Source organism: Eucalyptus grandis, chromosome 11, assembly GCF_016545825.1.
Source record: "Eucalyptus grandis isolate ANBG69807.140 chromosome 11, ASM1654582v1, whole genome shotgun sequence".
Classification (NCBI taxonomy): domain Eukaryota; kingdom Viridiplantae; phylum Streptophyta; class Magnoliopsida; order Myrtales; family Myrtaceae; genus Eucalyptus; species Eucalyptus grandis.
The window spans coordinates 6569555-6590313 of record NC_052622.1 but is presented as its reverse complement, the minus strand read 5'-3'; the positions used below and the strand labels follow the sequence as shown (position 1 = coordinate 6590313).

The 20759-nt window shown below is 39.2% G+C and overlaps 2 protein-coding genes across 3 annotated transcripts; one reads left to right on the top strand and one right to left on the bottom strand.

Moving 5' to 3' along the window:
• Nucleotides 1-3827: 3827 nt before the first annotated feature.
• LOC104424640 (BTB/POZ and MATH domain-containing protein 3) lies at nucleotides 3828-10311 on the bottom strand. Of its 2 annotated transcripts, none has more exons than XM_039305717.1 (6): nucleotides 10232-10311; nucleotides 9905-10034; nucleotides 4854-5023; nucleotides 4486-4759; nucleotides 4220-4383; nucleotides 3828-4062 (listed from the first exon to the last, which is right to left on the bottom strand). In XM_039305717.1, exons 1-6 carry the CDS (start codon nucleotides 10266-10268, stop codon nucleotides 3914-3916), a joined length of 924 nt encoding a protein of 307 aa, XP_039161651.1. In that variant the 5' UTR covers nucleotides 10269-10311; the 3' UTR covers nucleotides 3828-3913. The 2 variants fall into 2 exon arrangements, with proteins under 2 accessions (XP_039161651.1, XP_010035412.2); XM_010037110.3 differs by lacking the exons at nucleotides 9905-10034; nucleotides 10232-10311 and adding exons at nucleotides 5392-5521; nucleotides 5737-5827.
• A 3893-nt stretch (nucleotides 10312-14204) lies between these two features.
• On the top strand, nucleotides 14205-19029 carry LOC104424638 (E3 ubiquitin-protein ligase ZNF598). The gene is made up of 7 exons (XM_010037108.3): nucleotides 14205-14626; nucleotides 15571-15873; nucleotides 15993-16201; nucleotides 16289-16337; nucleotides 16439-16528; nucleotides 16695-16757; nucleotides 16949-19029. Exons 1-7 carry the CDS (start codon nucleotides 14459-14461, stop codon nucleotides 18527-18529), a joined length of 2463 nt encoding a protein of 820 aa, XP_010035410.2. The 5' UTR covers nucleotides 14205-14458; the 3' UTR covers nucleotides 18530-19029.
• Nucleotides 19030-20759: the final 1730 nt, after the last annotated feature.

Here is a 20759-nt window from a genome sequence, read left to right as displayed (position 1 = left end):
GTATAGTCAATCAATGAAGATTATTTATAATGACAGCTTTTGTTCTTGGTTTTTAAGGTGCAGTTGCTTCATTCTCTTGCTTTTTGCAGGTTGCTTTATTCTGAAATTGTACCATTTGGGAGCCTCATAAGGGCAAGGAGAAGAACGGTCGATTATATCCAAATTCTTTGCTTTTCCATCTTTCTCAATTCTTCTCTAGATTCTCTTATTCTTCCCTGGCCAGACAAACATAGAAGGATTTCGGGAAAAGTACCAAAAAAGTTCTAAACCTATTGCATTAGTATTCAGTCCTAAACTTTTAAATTGAACCAATTCAGTCCTAAACCTTTTAATATTAGTACCAATCCAGTCCATCCGGCCAATTTTGGCCGGCCGGCGCTGACGTGGCAATTTTTATGATTTTTTCGAATTTTTTTATGATTTTTTCCTTTTTCTTTTCTTTTCTTTTATGCTTTCTTCTTCATGGTAGCCGGCGAGCCTCGGTGAGGCTCGCCGGTCACTGGGCGAGGGCCGCAAAGCCCTCGCCCGGCCTCTCCCAGAGCCGTCGGCGAGGTGGCTTCGCTCGGATCTGGGCGAGGCCAGCCTCGCCCGCGGTTGGCGAGGCCATGGCGGCCATCGCCAGGGCGGAGGCGAGGGCCGCGAAGCCCTCGACAGCCGCCGGCGAGGGTCGCGACCCTCGCTCGGCCTCGCCCGGCCTTGCCATTGAGTTCCCGGTGCCTCCTCCGCTATCGACCCCGGAGCTTCTCAACCTCGTCACCGCCGCCCTCACCTCCACGAGATCCCAATTCAAGGCCCCGGGTCCCCCACCTCGCGACTCATGCCGCCGCTCCTCCGCCCGATCTTCGCCTCCGAAACCCTAGCCCGCCGCCCCAACACCCTCCTCTCCTTCTTCCGAGGCTAGCCTCGCTCGTGGCCCTGGGCGAGGCCGAGCGAGGGTCGCGACCCTCGCCGGCGACTAGCGAGGGCTTCATGCCCTCGCCTCCGCCCCGGCGATGGCCGCCATGGCCTCGCCGGCGCGGGTGGCCGGCCTCGCCCGGATCCGGCGAAGCCGCCTCTTGGGAGAGGCCGGGCGAGGGCCGCGACCCTTGCCGGCGGCAGGCGAGGGTTTCGCGGCCCTCACCCAGTGGCCAGCGAGCCTCACCGGAGGCTCGCCGGTAACCACGAAGAAGAAAGCAGAAAAAAAAAAAAAAAAAAAAAAAGAAAAAAAATTAATAAAAATTAATAAAAAAATTCGAAAAAATCATAAAAATTGCCACGTCAGCGTCCGGCCACCGGCTGACATCCACGTCAGCGCCGGCCGGCCAAAATTGGCCGGATGGACTGAATTTGTACAAATATTAAAAGGTTTAGGACTGAATTGGTCCAATTGAAAAATTTAGGACTGAATTGGTACCAATGCAATAGGTTTATGACTTTTTTGGTACTTTTCCCGAAGGATTTCCAACCAAGATAGGATTTGAGAGGCTAAAATATAAAATTCATGAGTTTTTTTATATTATATATATTGTTTCACGATTGAAATAATAAAGTCAGATATATTCATATCATATTATATGTATTGTTTGGTATAAATGTCTATATGAATCATAATTTTTTATATGGAGATGATAAAATTCTCTTGCGACCCTCTTGTGTACTTTTTTTTTTTTCTTTTTTATTTATTTATTCCCCTTCCATTATTCTCTAATAAAACTTTATTAATTAGAAAATTATACTAATATACCTAAAATACTAAAACACCTAAAATATGTAATAAACATATATTTACATATTGAATTTATATTATAAGATAGAATTAAATTAGAATATATAAATAAAAATAAGATTAAATTAAAAACTAAATTTATATTTTTTGTTATTTTGAATTTCTTATATTAGAAATCGAATATTATATATAATGAAATATAATTTTAATTTTTTAATTTAAACAATTTATTATCTAAGAATAAATTCTATTATTATGGATAATAGAAATCACTTTCACCTTTATCTCACTTTCTTCACGGGATAATTTTATCCAGTCTATATTTCATTTATATCCGACTTTATCCTATATTGAGTAAGCACTAATCGTATGATAAGATAAATTTTATTATATCTTGAATTTTATCATGATCACCAAACGCAGGGTTTTAGTTTGTGTCTTTCAATATTTATTTGATTAAATGGCAAATATATACGAGTAAAGTTTGATGTATGCATTCAGGGAAATTCTATGGTCCAATATAGAAAAGCAAGGCAACGGTCCCATTCAATCTTAGCCGATAAATTAAGAGAGAATTAATTTCAACGGACTAGTGATTTTTAGGAAAAAAAAATGGGAACTCATTCACATTAAAGGAAAACGATCAATTATAAGATCGTTGATTTCACTATCGATTAAAGAAAATTATGATATATGAGGATGATTATTCATTGACGGTGCCCCAAAATTTAATCACGAGACTAGGGAAAAAAATTTAAGCTACTTGTTATGCTTTTTACTATCAATTTCTATGATCTACTGCTGTAATTTCCCTTCTTATTTTCCATGGCAATTTTTTCCACTAACGTTTTTGTCAATCCAACCCAATGAGCAATCAACCCTTTTCTTCGTACCGTGATCAGCAAGAGCGAACTCAAATTCAATAACAATAATAATACTTTTCATATTTCATACCTATATTAAAGATGGAGATAAACAAACTAACCCCGGGAAATAAACCTGACATAAAACCATTGAGATATATATATATATATATATATATATATATATATATATATATATTAATACTTTTATCAAAGTTTATTTACCCTACTATCTATTTCAGCTAGAGTTACACTATCTAAAATCCAAATTGCCTTAATAATCATGAAATGCAATTTCCTAAACTATATGAACACCAACGGAATGAAACTCAACTAAATCTACTCCTAAGAACTAACTAGGCTCGCATTTTTCCTATCTTTCGATATTATTTCTCTGTTATTACTTTTTTCCGTAGTTGAATATTATTTTTAATTTTTATTTTCATATTTACTTTATTTATCTATTTTTCTTCTTTCTTCTTCGGTCTCCTTTCCCTGAATCCACAAGCCTTCTCAACTTTCGAACTCCTGTTATGCTTTGCCTTCACTGAATGCCTCCATGAAAGCATCGAACAACATCCAAACACAATCTAGTCAAAACTGCACCATTTTATTTGGACAATTCACAGGCCAGCCTTCCCTTTCACTGTCTTCAACCCATCGACATGCAGACAGCACGTGCACTCTGCTTTCCATGGATTTTTCCGGTGACCGGAGAACTACAGTTCTCCAATTTTTCTTGCCAGAGACCATCCCCGATCACCTCAAATAAGCACGTAGCATAAACACAAGAAACCTGTATGTTGAGTGACCCTCTTGCTAACTACTCTTCTCGGTTTTTTTTTTTTTTTTTTTTTTTTTTTTTTTTTTTTTGAGGTGCAAACAACAATCACAAATTTCAATCTAGCAAAAATACCCAAAAACTCATTTGGTTACACGAAATAACTCTATGACAGAGATTCGTGCTTTATACATCGATCTATACGCGGCAAAGAAGGCAACAAAGTGAATCAGGATCAAAGACTACATATACGCATGAGATCATATGAAAATGTGGCTGTCATAGCATTTGGAGGTTCCAGCCATAGTCTAAACCGCAGAGACCGGAGATAGAAATGGATGAAATCACCATGTACATCATGATTTAAGCAGGTTCGGGCTCAGGAAGGTGCTTCTTAGTTGTGTATGCATTTTCATTGGCGTATTTTCAAGAACACTTGAAAGAAATGTAGGCTCGATTTGTCAGACTATAATTCAAGTGTTAACAAACACATCCAATCCATGTATTATTGTTATGAGGAAAGAACTGCCAGTTTATGAATACATCCAGTGCATAAATTTGCCATTATGGCAATTTGCTAATTGTGCCAAGCACCGTGACTTCGGTCTCGATAAAACATGGATCATTTGTCAAGCATTCCTGAACCGTTTTCAGCGGCATGAAAGACGGCCAACCCCCCCACATAGTGGAGCTACTGAACGATGTAGTCCGAGCTGCAAAGTATCAATGACAAAGCAAGAGAGCAGAAAATTACAGTTGTGAAAAATGAGGGATTCCGACAGTTTCTAACCATACGGACTACATGAACAAATCATACAATGGCCTTGAAGTGGGGCATTCATCAACTTGTGACGACAACCAAACACTTACCTTCCGGCTGATGTACAAAGTTTTTTGGGCCTTTTAACCGAATGACATATCTCGCGTTCACTTTCTGACCAGAAGCCAATTTATCCGCCTCCACTAAACCGAGAGAAATGGAAAGGCTTTGGCCCCTGTTATAATAGTCGCCCCTCGGGCATAGCCACACCTTCCTGCGAGAACATTTGAAAATAGCGATAAATAGATTGGACAAATAATAGATCAACAAAAACAACAGTTCATCACTGAAAAGGAAGTTTGTAAATAAGGGCTACCATTTATGATCTCCAACAGTGAATACATCAGAGTATAGATAATCCTCCCCCAAGCTTGGGAGCCTCGATATCTTCCATTGGTGAGTATACGATGCACTCGCCTTCAGCGTCAAACATTCGCCGACTCCCGAACTCTTGATGACGAAAACCTCCACACCGAAGATGCAGGTGTCGTCCACAAGGTACCCATTCGATGGGTCGGCAAAAATTTTCAATGGCATGTATCTCGGAACTCCCCATTCGGCTTTCAACGCGTGAAACCTTGTGACTCTTTCTTCAAATTCACAAGAGAAGATTCGCCGATCCAATATTAGTGTTCAGAAAGGCGGCAAATATCATGCTTTTTGCTATCGTTACCGAGCTTTTACCTTGTTCAGTCAAATATCTATCACAAATTTGATCATACAGAGAGAACCTGACGGCCACGTGAATCGGCCCACCAAGTTGGAGAGGATTCGTCCCTGAAATCGCCAGATATATGGAGATGTGATTTTCTCCGTTTCGGCTCTTGTCTCCATTGGGATAGAGGATCAGTTTCCTGCATAATCAAGATGCTTCTGTGAATTCGAGCACGGATGTACGTGTAAAGTTCCCAGTTATGAATTGACGCTAATTCTTCTTAGAATTTGTGAAGTGCTACAGCTTCTGATTGCTGAATCAACATTAATTATTCTGTATGAATTTTCAGAAACTGCAGAGGGTTCAAATGTCAGATTCTTAACCAGTAACAGAAATTATATGCCTCTCAAGTATTTAAACCATCTTCTAGAAGAAGGGCCTAAATTTGGAGCATAGCCCAAATAAGGAACAGTCCCTTCAAAGATTAATTGACTGAGGTTTTTGGCCAGCCATGTCGAATCTGAATGCGAGAGTGTGAGGAGGAGACTAGAGAGAAGAGAAGTGAACCATTTATAGCCTCCTGCTTCGAACTCGCCCGATTCATACTTCCCCATGTTGTTCTTCGCAAACAAAGAGAAGGACTTAATCTTGAGCACATAATGCGCCGGTACGACATCCCTAATCTCCTTCGACATTACTGCATCGACCAAAACCAGAAGAAACCAATCAACCAACGAGTTCTAATAATTACCTCAAGCCCAATTGCAAATTTGCAAATTATAATTATTGCTGAGAAGTTATTCATGTAGCATTTGAAAATTTCTATGCACACAGACGTTTTTTTACCACAAATAAGAGAGAAACTCCTACAACACATGAACTATTAAGGGTTTTATATTTGAGGGGACATACCGGGATCGGCTTCTCTGTATATCTCGGATGAAGCCATTCTCAACGTTGAAGATTTAACTTGATCCGAAGTCTCAAGGGCTTGATCTAATGATGGTTGTAGAGGTAATCAATGACGGTTATTTATCATGGCAGCTTTTGTTCTTCGTTTCGAAGGTGCAGTTGCTTCATTCTCTTGCTTTTCGCAGGTTGCTTTATCCTGAAATTATACCATTTGAGAAGGGCGAGGGGAAGAATGGTTTGACTCTATCCAAATTCTTTGCTTTTCCATCTCTGTCAATTCTTCACTAGATTCTCGAGTTCTTGCCTGGCCAGACAAACGTAGGAGGACGAAACTTCGGGCTTTAGCTTGTGACTTTCAATATACATTTGACAATACGGCAAGTATATACGAGTAAAGTTCGATATATAAGTTCAAGGAATTTCTATGGTCCAATATAGAAAAAGCATGGCAGCAGTCCCGTTCAATCTTAGCCGTTAAATTAAGAGAGAATTAATTTCGATGGACAAATGATTGTTAGAGAAGATGGGAACTCATTCATGTCAAAGGAAAATTATTAATTATAAGATCATCAATTTCACTATCGATTAAAGAAAATCACGATATATGAGGATGATTATTCATTGACAAGGCCCCAAAATTTAATCACGAAACTAGCTGCTTGCCATGCTTTTTACTATCAATTTCTATGGCCATACTGCTATAATATCCCTTTTTTTATTTTCCATGGCAATTTTTCCACTAAAGTTTTTCGTCAGTCCAACCTAAAAAGCAATCAACCCTTTTCTTCTTACCGAGATCTGCAAGAGTGCACTCAAATTTAATAACAATAATGATATTTTTCATCTTTTGTACCTATATTAAAGACGGAGATAAACGAACTAACCCGTTGAAATAAACTCCACTGAGATATTTTTAATCTTTCTTACTTTTATCATTTTTTTGATACTTTTATCAAATTTCCTTTATCTTGCTACCTATTTCATCAAGAGAAAAACTATCTAAAATCCAAATTGCCTTAATAATCACGAAATGCAATTTCCTAAACTATACGAACACCAATTGAATGAAACTCAACTAAATCAAATCCTCAGACCTAACTAGGCTTGCATTTTCCTATCTTTCATTATTATTTTTCTGTTATTACTTCTTTCCGTCGTTAAATATTATTTTTTATCTTTTATTTTTTTTATTTGTCTATTTTTCTTCTTTCTTCTTCGGTCCTTCTTTCCCAGAATCCACAAGGCCTCACGACTCTCTTACCTATCTTATGCTTTTCCTTCGCTGAATACCTCTCTGAAAGCATCGAACGACATACGGGCAAAAAACACAAGAAACATGTATGTTTATTGACCCTCTCGGTAACTACTCAGTTTTTTTATTTATTTTTTGGCGATGCAAACAACAATCACAAATTTTAATCTAACAAAAACACTCAAAAACTCATTTGGTTACACAACATTTCTCATGATAGAAATTTGTGCTTTATACATTGATCTATATACAATAGATAAGGTAATGAAGTGAATCGGGATCAAAGACTAAATGTATGCATGAGATCAGAAGAAAACAAGGCGGGCATAGCATTTGGAGGTTTCGGCCATAGTCTAAACCACTTAGACTCAAGATAGAAATGGATGAAATCAACATGTACATCATGATTTAAGCAGGTTATGGTTCAGGAAGATGCTTCTTAGTTATGTCTGCAATTTCATTCAGGCATTTTCACAAACACTTGGTGATCAATTTGAACACACTACACATGGGGTCAGAGGTTTGTGGACCGCATCACTTCACCTCACCAAATTCTTGCTTCCCTCATCCCACACTCGTCCATGCGACGTCGTGCGTGCGAGCTTGAGTCGTAGCTTTTCAAAAGGTGATAGGGAGAGGGTTGGGCTAGTGGATTTTTCTCTTGGGGGCTTGGGCCCTAGACCAAATTGAGTAACAGTAGGCTTGAATTTCATTTGTTTCGCAAAAAATTAATATTTAAAAATAATTACTTATATTGTTTATAAAAATAAATGAATAAATAAATGGAAAATATTTTTGTCATCCATAAGATGTTTAGATATAAATTATTATTGATGAAAAACATTTTCCATTAACTAATATTTCAAACAATGATCGTTTTTAGAAAAACGTTTTCAAATTATTTATTTTTTGTGAAACAAATAGAGTCTTACATTTATTTTAAATTCAATGGGCCTGGGCAATGTCGGAACAAATCAAAACCGGGCTATGTGAATCGGGCTGCACGATGGATATTTCAATGAGTTGAAATTGATGATTTGGTGGATATAGGCTGCGATTAGACCGAAGGCTGCTCTTGGGACCCAAACTAAATTAAGCCTTTGTTCTTTTTACTTGTTATTTATTTATTTATTTATACAGAAATGTACACTATTTGTCCACTAAAAATTCATGTGTCAACAAATACATCCAATTCATGTATTATTTGTCATGAGGATAGAACTAACAATCATTGTCTATTTATGAACACATCCAGAACATGGCATTGTTGTCATGACAATTTGCTAATTGTGCCGAGCACCGTGACTTCGGCTTCAATGACACAGGAATCATCCTTCAGGCATTCCTGAACAGTTTTCAGTGACGCGAAAGCAGGCCAACCCCAGTTTGTGATGGAGCTACTCAACCATACTGTACAAGCTGCAAAGTAGCAAAGACAAGGGCCAAAGTGCAGAAAAATTGGAGTCTAGAAACATCGAGAGATTTCAGCAGTTTCTAATTATACGGACCATATGAACAAACTGAATTTGCCACTTATTAATGGGTGCGATTTATTTAGCGGGGTACTGTGGCGAGAGCAAAGCTTGTCGTGTGATTGAAATTGTGGATCGCTCTGGACTTTCTGTTTGCGCCACCAATTACAATGGCCTTAAAGTGGAGCGCTCATCCCACTTCTGAGAACAAACACTTACCTGCCTGAAGGTGTACAACGTTGTTTCGGTCTTTTAATCGAAAGGTGAATCTGGTGTTCACTTTCTGACCAGAAGCCAGTTTGTCCGCATCAACTAGGACGAGAAATATCGAAAGGCTTTGGCCCCTGTTAGCCCAATCACCCCTCGGGTACAGCAGCACCTTCCTGGGGAAGAAATTGAAGATAATAGCATTGCATAGGAAAAGAGTATATATCCGCAAGAGAAGAGTTGTCATTGAAAGGAAGTTTGTAATTGGAAGCTACCATTTGTGGTCTCCAACAGTGAAGACGTCAGAGAAAGATTCATCCCCAAGAACGACAGCCTCGATATCTTCCATTCGTGAGTATAGGATGCGCTCTCTTTCAGTGTCAAACATTCGCCAACTCCCGAGCTCTTGATGACGAAAACCTCTACTCCGAAGACACAGGTGTCGTCCACAAGGTACCCGTTTGACGGGTCAGTGAAAGTTTTCAACAGCATGTATCTTGGAACTCCCCATTCGGTTTTCAACTCGTGAAACCTCGCGACTCTCCCTTCAATTCACGAGCCAAGTTTTGTCGATTCCTTATTAGTATTCGGAAGGTGACAATGTCTTTGCTTTTTGGCTGCAATTCTAGAGCTTTTACCTTGTTCAATGAAGTATCTATCGTGAATTTGATCATACACAGAGAACCTAACGGTCGCGTGGATCTCCCCACCAAGTTGAAAAGGACTCGTCCCAAATGCCGCCAGATATATGGAGACATAATCTTCTCCGTTTCGCCTCTTGTCTCCATTGGGATAGAGGATCAGTTTCCTGTAGAATCAAGATGCTTTCGATCATGGAATGTGCATGAAAAGTCTGGTTGTAAATTGACCATAATTATTCTTCGAATCTTTGAAGTGCTTCAACTTCCAATTACTGAAGCAACATATATTCTCACAACGATGTCTTTGTCTTAGAAAAAGGTTACCTTATTTTGGATAAATATACAAAACTAAAAATGATCCAAACCTCAGACTCTTCACAGTAACAGAAATTAATGCTTGTAAAGTATATAAATAATCCTCTGAAAGAAAGGCCCAAATTTGGGGCACAGCCATAGGACTACATATGATGGACAATCTCTTCAAAAGTTAATCGACCGATGTTTCTTGGCAAGCAATGTCAAACCACTGCAAATAGTTCTTTTATGCAATCGAATGTGAGAGTGCGAGGTGGCGACTAAAGAGTACAGAAACGAACCATTTATATCCTCCTGCTTCGAACTCACCCGATTCATACTTCTCCATGTTGTTCTTCTCGAACAAAGAGAAGGACTTAATCTTGAGCACAAAATGTGCTGGCGCAACATCTCTGAACCCTGTCGACATTACTGCATAAAGAAAAAACCAGAAGAAACCAATCAACCAACAACCTCTTCCTTCAATCGTGAGTGCGAATTATATCTGAGACTCCAAGTTATTCATGCAACGATTTTAAAATCCTAGAACATTGACAATCTTTTTTACCACCAGGAAAAGAGACTTATGCAGCACATGAACTATGTTGTTAATACTTGAGGGGACATACCAGGGTTGGCTTCTGTGTATACGTCGGAAGGAGTCATTTTCAAAAGTTGGAGATTTTCAACTTGACCGAAATTTGAGGGTTGATTGAATGATGGTTGTAGAGCGGATCGATAGAGATTATATATCATGACAGCTTTTTTTACTTCGTTTCCAAGATACAGTTGCTTTATTCTCTTGCTCTGCAAGTTGCTTTGTTCTGGAACCATGTCATTTTGAGATTTGAGAGGGGCAAGGGGAAGAACAGCTTGATCTTTCCAAATTCTTTGCTTTTTCCATCTTTATCAATTCACAAGATTCTTGGATTCTTGCCTGACCAGGGAAATGTGGAAAGGAGGACACTTTGTGTTTTAGTTTGTGACTTTTAAGATTTTTTTATAAAAAGTAAAAGTAAAGTTCAATGTAATAATTCAGGAAAAATTCTATGGTCTTGTATAGAAAATCACGGCAATGGTCCCATTCAATCCGTACCGTTAGATCAAGAGAGAATAAATTTCGATAATGATTTTAGCAAGATAGTAACTTTCGACTTTGCATGGGAAATGGTTCTAATTACAACAATTTCATTATTACTACTGGTAAAAGAAAATTACAATAAACAAGGACAATTATTCATTAATGGGGCTCCAAATATAGGACCATAATAAAAAGAATGTTACAAATACAATCATTGACAAGGTTATGCAGAATAAGGAAAAATTTACAACAAACTCCGGGTGCTCACTAACTTTACAAATATTAGGAATTCAACTTTACGAGACTTTTGATTTGCGATAAAGAGAATGATTAAAAACTTGCTATCTCCCAAATAGAAAGCAATTTTCAAAAGTTCAATTATGATTTTGATGTATTTGAAGAATGACTATCAAAATATAAAGCACTTTGTAAAATTCACTTTTCAAAATATTTGGGAGTAATCAAAAAGAACTTTTAGCAATAAAATGAATATCATACACAATTTTTGACACTTCTAATATCCTTCTTTCATGGTTACTAACTTGCTAGCTCCCAAATAGAAAGTGATTTTCGAAAGGTCAATTTTGACTATCTTTCAGTACAAAATGAAGTTTACTAAAAAATCAAAAGAACAAGTCATTAGTTCTTTGGTTCAACTCAACTTGCACATGATAGAAATGAAAGGAAAAATTACAAATAATGGCTTAAAGTGTCATCATTTTTTCAAAAAGAGACTTGAAATTAATATTTTTTTCAAATAAGGGTTAGAAGTGCACTCATTTTTTTATTATTTTTTTCAAAAAATGGTTTGAAATGAATCTTGTTTCAAATAAAGGCTCGAAATAGCTATGACACTTTCAAAGAGGGCCTAACTACTCAGCTGATCAAGAGCATTTTCATTATTTACCCTTTTTTTGAATTTTTCCATTTTTCTTTCCTTTTTTCCTTTTTCTTATTTTCTCTTTCTTTGCAATGCCAAGAGAGGCGAGGGTTGCCCTCATTAGATCTAGGTGAGGGTTATGGCCCTCGCTCATGGCAACAACCAGTGATAGTTGCAGGCTCTTGCCAAAAAAAAAGAAAAAAGAAATAAGAGAAAAGAGGGAAAAAATAATTTATAATTTATAATTAAAAATAACTTTGGACGAAAAATGCCCTTTGATTGGCCATAATATTTAACCGGTCAGTGATTGGTGAAATTAGATACTTATTTAAAATTATTATAGCCACTTCAAGCCCATTTTAAACACTAACATGGTCATATCGGGTTTTAATTTGAAATAAAGATCATTTTGGATTTTTATATAAGAAAATGAGGATATTTTAAATTGTTATTTGAAATTTTCCCTAAATGAAATGATTTCGTTAATAAGCATTTTATAAGTCATTTTTAATGTGCCGTGTTTCTCATTTTGCGTTTAGCTGGTGCATAGAAAGATGGGAAAATTTCAATTAAAGGCCCAAAATGGAACCGTTTTTTCAAAAAATGACCCAAAATGGACATTATCTCAAACAAGAACCTAAAGTGACCAACTTAGTTTCAAATAAGGGCCTCAACTTAAAAGTCAATCAAATTTTATTTACATCTAGGGGTATTTTCGTCTAAAGACTTTTTTCTCCTTCTTTTCTTAATTTATTTTCTCCTTCTCTTTCCTTTCTTCATCATCATTGAGCCTTCACCTTTTTCACTCTTTAGATCGCGTTCTCCAAAGTCCATCTCTATCTTCCTTGCCAAATTAGCCATCAACACCCTCAACCTCATTTGTCATTGCCCTCAACAACAATTCTAGTACCTTTGTTGAAAGATGGAGGTCAATCCAAGCCCTAGATTGAGCACGAGTGGACCAAGATGTGACGCTCAGCTTGATTCAATCCCCACATCTTGTGGTTGTCGTTAAGCATGAAGCATGATGAGATGTAAGCCATTAGCTTGCTACCCCCGTTGTCATCGATGCTTGAATTCAAATCGGTGCTCACGCAAGCTATGATCGATCTTAGCAAGGAAAGCCGGATTGAAGTGTCTAAGCCAAATTTATTAGAGGTTTTTGAGGAATCTCTGTGATACTCATGTGCATTGATTTGTTTAGTGAAATACATGGTTTTGGGAATTTTTGAGCAATTTTACACTTTTTTCATCTTGTTATTCTCTCTCAAATCTATTTAGATAATATTTCAGAGTCAAAGAAGCAAATTTATTTGAACATGTGTAGACCAAAGTCATTTGTTTTTTAGATTGAGTGTTGTCTGATTCAAATTGCCACCAAAGGCGAGTATTTTCAATCACGGGTCAAAATGATTCAACAACTTTTGAAAATAACCAGCATGCATGACACAATTGGACTCTCTCAAGAAGCCACATATTTCACCTCAATGCAAACTATGTCTATGAATGTTATGAATAATCCAACCTGGACCCAATAAAACATTCCCAAGAAGTTATGAGTGAAAGTTATTGTGGCATAGGCAATTTCATTGACGGGGAGAGCATAAAATTGTTACTTTAATTGCCATAATAAGTTTTTACAAGCAAATTGAATAAAAACAAAACCCACTTATGGATATTACTTGATTCTCAAGTTCATTATCGTCATTGGAAAAGGTGAGTGGTGGCGAATAACTTAAAAACCGGCTCATGTCGAATTCAATGAGTTCTTGGGTGAGGATGCAAAATTGCATAATGTAGAGCAAGCGCTTTGAAGTTTGCTGATGGGGAGGCTGTAGAATTGAAGCACACAATTTGCAGTTTTGCAAAACTGCATAACTTCTCGAATATCTTTTTGTTTTCTTGTTTTTCTAAATTTTTTCAAATTGTTTTGCACCTGTGCAAGTTCGTGCGTCAGGAGTCTGATGCATTTGTCAAGAAGGAGGTGAGCAAGATGAAAAAAGAAAGAAAACAAAAAGTATAAAGAAAAAAAAATCTTTAGATGAAAATACCCCTACCGCAAATAAGAATTGACTGGTTTCCAGGTTGAAATCCTTATTCGAGACTAAATCAATTACTTCAAGCCCTTATTTGATATAATGTACACTTTAGGGTTTTTTTTTAGAAAATAGTTCCACTTCAGGCCCTTTTAAGTGAAATTTTCCCTAGAAAGATGTAAACATTTTCTTGCTCAATATGGTCACCTTGACAATCGGCTCAGCACAGGTTTGAAAGAAGAAGAAGAAAAAGAAGAAGAAGAAGAAGAGGAGAAATTTAAGCCTCTCGCCGTGCTTTTTACCATGAATTTCTATTACCGTACTATTGAATTTGCCCCTTTTATTTTAACAGCAGTTATTTCCACTCAATTTTTTTTCGCCGGTCAAACCTTAAGACCAATTCACACTTTTCCGCGTTACCGTGATCTGCAAGAGTGGACCCAAATTTATTATAAAAAAAAAAAGGAAACAAAACAATTAAAAAATAATAATAAGAAACTTCTCTCTTAGTCCCAAAATAAAATAAGAAAAAAATAAAAAAGGAAAAAATATAAAATACGAAATTCCTTGCAAACTCCAATTTTTTTTTCTTTTTTTAAAATCAAACCTTTCGCCTCTTCACCCACTTTCCATCGCCGAAGCCGAGCTCCCTAGGAAAACCGAACCTTCAAGGCTTCAATCCAAACCGTAAAATCGCTTCGTCATCCGCGATCTCCCCGTCTCCGCCCGATCCCGCGCGCCGATTCGACTCCGCCCTGCATTCCCCGCCCGGTCGCCCCGCCTCCTCCGATTTCGCCGACGCCCGGAAAACCCTAGGCGCCCCCGCCCCGCCCCCGCCCCCACCTTCGATCGCCGGGAGATGGACGATTCCTGCGCCGTGTGCGCCGAGGCGCTGGAGTGGGTGGCCTACGGTGCCTGCGGCCACCGCGAGGTCTGCTCCACCTGCGTCGCCCGCCTCCGCTTCATCTGCGACGACCGGCGGTGCTGCATCTGCAAGGCCGACTGCGACGTCGTCTTCGTCACCAAGGTGAGGGGGCCTCGGGAGAATGACGATGATCCCGGTCTGTGGATCGAAGTGAGGAATTGGATTTTTGGTGGTCATGTTGGGCATCTTTTTTTTTTTTTTTTGGCGTTAGTATGATTGTATGTGGTTAGCCAGTGTGATCCTTATGTGGAGCTGAGTCTGTAATGCGTCGGCGTGGGCGCCACTCGGATCAATGATGATGATGATGCACCGCTGCAGGGTTGTGCGATAAGTTCACGACCCGTGACTTTAGTCGAAATTGATCGGCTTGTGATAGTGTCGGGAAAGTCCTATGATATGCTTTTGCCCTCGCTTAGGCTAATTATGCGATTCGGCTTACTTTGGGTTGATCGTAAAGACAAAACGTGATCTTTGATTGGCTATGGTTTCGTGTCACCTGCATTCCTCTAAAGGCGTGAATTCTGCGGAGTTGAAATTCTCTCTGTAATCGATTGAGAGACTTCATTGGCTATGGTGTTCTTATTAGTATAGAGCCGGATGGATACTGCTCACGAACAAGTTTAACTTAGCTAAACGGCTAGATATATGCTGCACGACAATGAGATACCTTCTAATTCACATAGTTCCAGACTTCAGTTGGAGGTTCTATCGCTAGATGCTTATTCTTTTTGGTGTGAAGTCCTAATTAATCTGCTGGGGTATTATCTGATTTTCGATAATCTGTATCACATCTTATATGAATTGTTAGATCAATTGCAATGGATTCCCATAAGATCTGCTGATTTTTGCAAATTGATATGCTGATATTTGATAAGAGTTCTTTGATTTTAGATTTGACTTTGGTCGTTAGAACTTGCTATTTTCCAAATTTGTGCCTTCACTATTTCAGTTTGCCATAGCAGTGATATCCTCTTCCTGGTTCAGGGTCTTGTTAGTCAATTTGATTACTCCATTTTCAATAGTCCTTATGCTGCTGCTGTTTCCAGGCTTTAGGAGATTATACGAGGACACTCAATGATTTTTCAGTACTGCCTTCTGAACCAAAAGAAGGTCGTGTTGGGTCATATTGGTTCCATGAAGATACCCAGGCATTTTTTGATGACGTTGACCATTATAGGATGGTCAAGGCAATGTGCAAGCTTTCATGTAGCATTTGTGATAAATTGGAGGAGAAAACCAATGATGCCTCTAAACGTCGGGGGAGGTTTAGGAATATCGAACAGCTGAAGGGTCATTTGTTTCATCAGCATAAAGTACTCATGTGCAGCTTGTGCTTGGAAGGGCGGAAGGTGTGGATATTAGTGGAATCTAACATGATACGAATATATTCTAGATGGAATTCTTACCATAGGGCTTGCCTCCTCGACTTTGTTTGTGCTTGATGTTCCATTGATTTTTGGTGATGCAGGTATTCATTTGTGAGCAGAAATTATATACTCGCTCACAGTTGAATCAGCATATAAACACAGGAGATTCTGAGGTGGATGGAAGTGAGAGTGAAAGAGGTGGCTTTACAGGTCATCCTATGTGTGAGTTCTGCAGAACACCTTTTTATGGGGATAATGAACTGTACACTCATATGTCGACAGAACACTATACGTGTTTTATTTGCCAAAGGTAAAATTTTGCGGTATTACTAAGACATATGGTACCATTTGAAATTCCAAATCTTTAGGAGTGCTGATCTGTACTGCTGATCTGCAGGCAGCACCCAGGACAATATGAATACTTTAAGGACTATGATGATTTAGAAGTAAGATATCAATGTTCATATATCTTACCTACAGTCTCACACTCTTTTTGGCCAAGGAACATCTCTTACATTTATGTATTATTGAAACTTGTTTCTCACAGATTCACTTCCGTCAAGAGCACTTCCTGTGTGAGGATGAGGCTTGCCTTGCCAAAAAGTTTATTGTCTTTCAATCTGACGGAGAAATGAAGGTCTGTGATCACGGCTTTTGAAATAGTCTGAAATGGACACTTGTTAGATGTTTTAAATGTTAGATTAAGAAAATAATTGCAATCGTTTGTGTTTTGGTTAGTCATCATTCATATATTATATATGCTTGGCAGTCCCTATAAAGTTTTGTGTATCTGATTATTTCAGCGGCATAATACCTTGGAACATGGTGGTCGTATGTCTCGTTCTAAGCGGAATGCTGCACTCCAGGTATATATAATTTATTGATTTGAGTAATTCTGAGGGAAGATTATCGTGTGTCCTAATGTTTTGCAGTTAGTGACCCTACTGATGATCACTTGTTATTTTGAATATGCGTATTGGCATGTCGACTCTGTGTTATATATCCTTGGCATTCTTCCCTTTCTTGATGCTTTGGCGAAATGTTGTTCTACTTCTAGATACCCACCAGTTTTCGATACCATCGGGGTAATGAACAAGATCGTCGCCGTGGAAGGGGTAGGACATTTCATCGTGATTTTGCTGAAGAGCAGATTTCAATGGCCATTCAAGCCAGTCTAGATTCTGCAAACTTTGATCGCCCTCCGCCTGATCCATCCTTATCGATCAATGCACATAGAAGTACTGATCCTGGAGATTTGGATGATATAGATCAAATAGTCCAGCCGTTTGAGTCTTTGAACGCAACTGATTCTGAACCTTCTTCAAGATATCTCCAAGCTTTGGGGCAAAATTCTCGGAGTGGACCTCTACAAGAAACTGCCTTTCCTCCTCTCCCCATGGCTGCAAACTCCAGTCAACAAGCAAACAAACAGGACACAGAAGGTTTGCCAAAAAACACAATGGCTGCTCGTCTTCGACGCAAGAATGTTACAAGTCGAGCTCAGGCTTGGCCAGCTGCAAGTCGTTCCTCACTCCCATCAACTTCTTCATCTGCACATGCAGCAAATGTTGCATCTGTGGCAACCCCAAGTATGAGTAATGGACCTACTTTATCAAGCTATGCTAGTTTGGCTAAGGGTCAGAGTCGGGCAGCTACAGCTCATGCAGTTATGTCAGTTGGCTCTTCCAAGCATGCTGAAAGCAGTAGCACCAATAAGATGACCCATTCTTCATCAGCACCTAATCTTGCTGCAAGGGCATCTATGGAGCCTTCAGAATTCCCGCCGGTCTCTGCTAGCCAGGTGCGCAAAATGGCTCCCACGAGCCAGGTTTTGCCAAAGGTGGAAGATGTCCATTCTGCCAACAGATCGCTGGTAGAAAAGATACGGGCTGCTTTAGATGGTGACCAAGAGAAGTTCACTGTTTTCAAAGAGATTTCTGCTCACTATCGTCAGGGTTCAATTGACACAGAAATATACCTTGATTATGTGCAGAATTTTGGATTGTCACATTTGATTCTTGATTTGGCTAGACTATGCCCTGACATTGAGAAACAAAGAGAACTTATTGAAGCACATAATGCTAGAATGCGAAGGAGTGGTGTTGGGGAAAGTGGTTGGAGTCGGGACATCTTAGGGAATGGTGGTGGTAACAGGAAAGGTAAGGGTAAGTCTACTGGTGCTGTTGATGGCAACCGGAAGAATAAGTTGGCAGATAGCATTATGAGCACTGTTCAGGAGATGCAGTCAAAGTACAAGCCGCCAGAAGAAGAGGTGGAGGTTTTATTGAAGGATGGATACCGATCTGTCAATGGGAAATCAAAAGTAGTGACCAATGGTGATAAGCAATTATCACTGAGTTCTAGTAATAAAACAAAATCGGAGGCATCTGCTGGGGGTGGTGGAACTGGTAACAGTGTTGGTGATGGAGGTGGAGGGGGTAAGCAACGGAAGAAAATGTCTAAATTTCACAGAGTTCGTTTGGGGGAGGACTCAAAGGCTGCAATTCTAGACCTGAAGAATTCTGATTCCGATCCTGATCCAGTGGATAACAGATCAAAAGGCAGGGAAGATCCTAATGGTGCATTGCCTGTGCGTGGGGTTTGGAAGAACGGCGGTGGTCAGAAGCTCTTCTCTTAGAAGCACTAAGTGGTTCTGCTATAGGAGTATGGACTATGAAGCTCTTTGGGGATTCCAGAGATTATGACTGAACTCGAGACATGTGAAAATGTCTACTTCTCTGAGCTCATCTTGTGTGTAAGCACCATTTAGGTGCTCAGCAAACTATCCTTTGGCATCAAGGCTGATGGCTGAAGGCATGATGGTCGATACTTGGCCATTTTTTATGCACATGGGTTGCCTGGTCCACAGCAAGGTGTGGTATACACAAAGGTCACTTTTCATATGAGAATTACAGCGCTAGGCTCGTTGATTGTAGTTTGGTTTAGTTTTTGTTTCCGGTGCAATGGCCCTCTGGCGTTATACTTCTTTTGTTAAAATATTTTGCGCCCCTCATCAGCCGCTTCTTTAATTGCTGTTGATTTGGGTGTTGTTGACAAACTATATATAAATGTCCGGTTTTGGTTGAAATACAGAGTTGTGCGACATTACCTTTATAACTGATTCGACAATGTTTGTCCAGAGCATTGGCTTAATTTTTGCTGAAATGTTGGTTGTGGATTCTCTCTCTTGCCAACCTAAGTGTTGACACTTAAATTTTGACGACCCGATCATTCATTTATTGCATTTGCATTGGATTGTGACATATGGGTTTAAATTGATAGTTCTGAGCTTTAATTTGACGAGTTGGATTAGGGCCACGGGGAGAGCAAATTGGCTCAAGCTCAATGACCAAAAATTGACTTATGAAAAATGGCAATTTGATATTTTCGGAAAAGATTCATATGGAGGATGTTTTATTCTTTGAGCAATATATCTTTGTTTTGAAACAAGAATGAATATCTCCACGAAATATTTTGGTCGGCATCTTCACATACCCATGATCAGAAAGGAAGGTGGGTTAATGTATGGGATTAGTCAATAGAAAGAAGAAATATTCGGTTGAAGAAGAAAAGGAAGAATACATATTCGTCCAAGGAAAAAATCCGCAATTAGAAGAAAACAAAATCGTGTCCTCGGCCGCGCCATGTGATTTCTTTCTTTGATGGGCATTGTTACTTTGCATATAAAAGGGGGGCTACACAAGTTAGAGGAGGCGGTGGCACATCATGAGAGCACGTCGGCTCATGAGGGAAGAGAGGAGGAGAAAACTAGGTCAAAGGTCAACAAAGAAGCTGATCTCCTTCCTGGGCAAGTCGTGTCCTTTGCCTAAAATTCTGGACGCTTTCCGCAGCTTCCCCGACGCCCCCATCCGTAGTTCGGCGCAGCAAGCATCTCGGGCACCTTGAAAGAGGGAGCCCAACGACGTCCAGCGACTCGCGCCGCTACTTAGCCACGTTTCCGACAATGCCAACCACGACCAAGCCGTTGTCCCGTTGGTCCGAGCTGCTGTCCAATGTGTCCATGACGTCTCCTACTCTTCACTTGCTATGCTGCCGAGCCCAGCCACAACCCTGACGACGAGTTGTGGTGCTGATCATCGGTTTCCCACAAGCGGCTAAGACTGTTAGAGCATCCGAAAGTTGCCGCGTGTTATTCAAGCGTCCGTTGCTACCCTCATCACGTCCAAAACTCCTGGTGTTTGTGGAGTCTCCAGTGAATTGCTCTTAACAGTTTTTAATCCCAACCTTGTGCACATCACCAAGAATTGTCTCATTGTGCTAAGAAGCATCAACGCAAATTGCTATCCGCAAGCCTCGCCGGCCTGCGCCACTCGTCTAACAGCCCTTGGTGTTGTAGCACCACCTCTTCACCATGTCGAGTCTCAGCTGTGAGCCACCACCGGTCATCCGTTAAGAGGATTCCATTTGCTTCAAATTTGGCAATATTATTTACGGAATTAGGTAATTATCTTATCTAAATTTGATTTGTGTATTTTATTGCCTAATTTATGCTTTTCAATATTTTATGTGCATATTTGAATGATAGGTTTTTTAATAAAATTGACATTTTGATTTTTAGGGCTTAAGATCAATTTATTGATTTTATTAGCAAAATAATCAAGATGATTAGATATTGTTTCCTAATTCGAACAATGGATGATATCTTTGATGACTATGACTATGAATGATTTGGTGTTTATCTTGCCTTAATTGCATTATTTATTCCAAAAAATACAAAAAAAAGATTGCATTTGCATATCATGTAGATTACAATTGATTTCCTAGATCGAATTGCATCATAGAATAGTTAGATAAATTTCTAATTATATTAGAATGCATGTTTAGATATATCTAGGTTAGATAATATC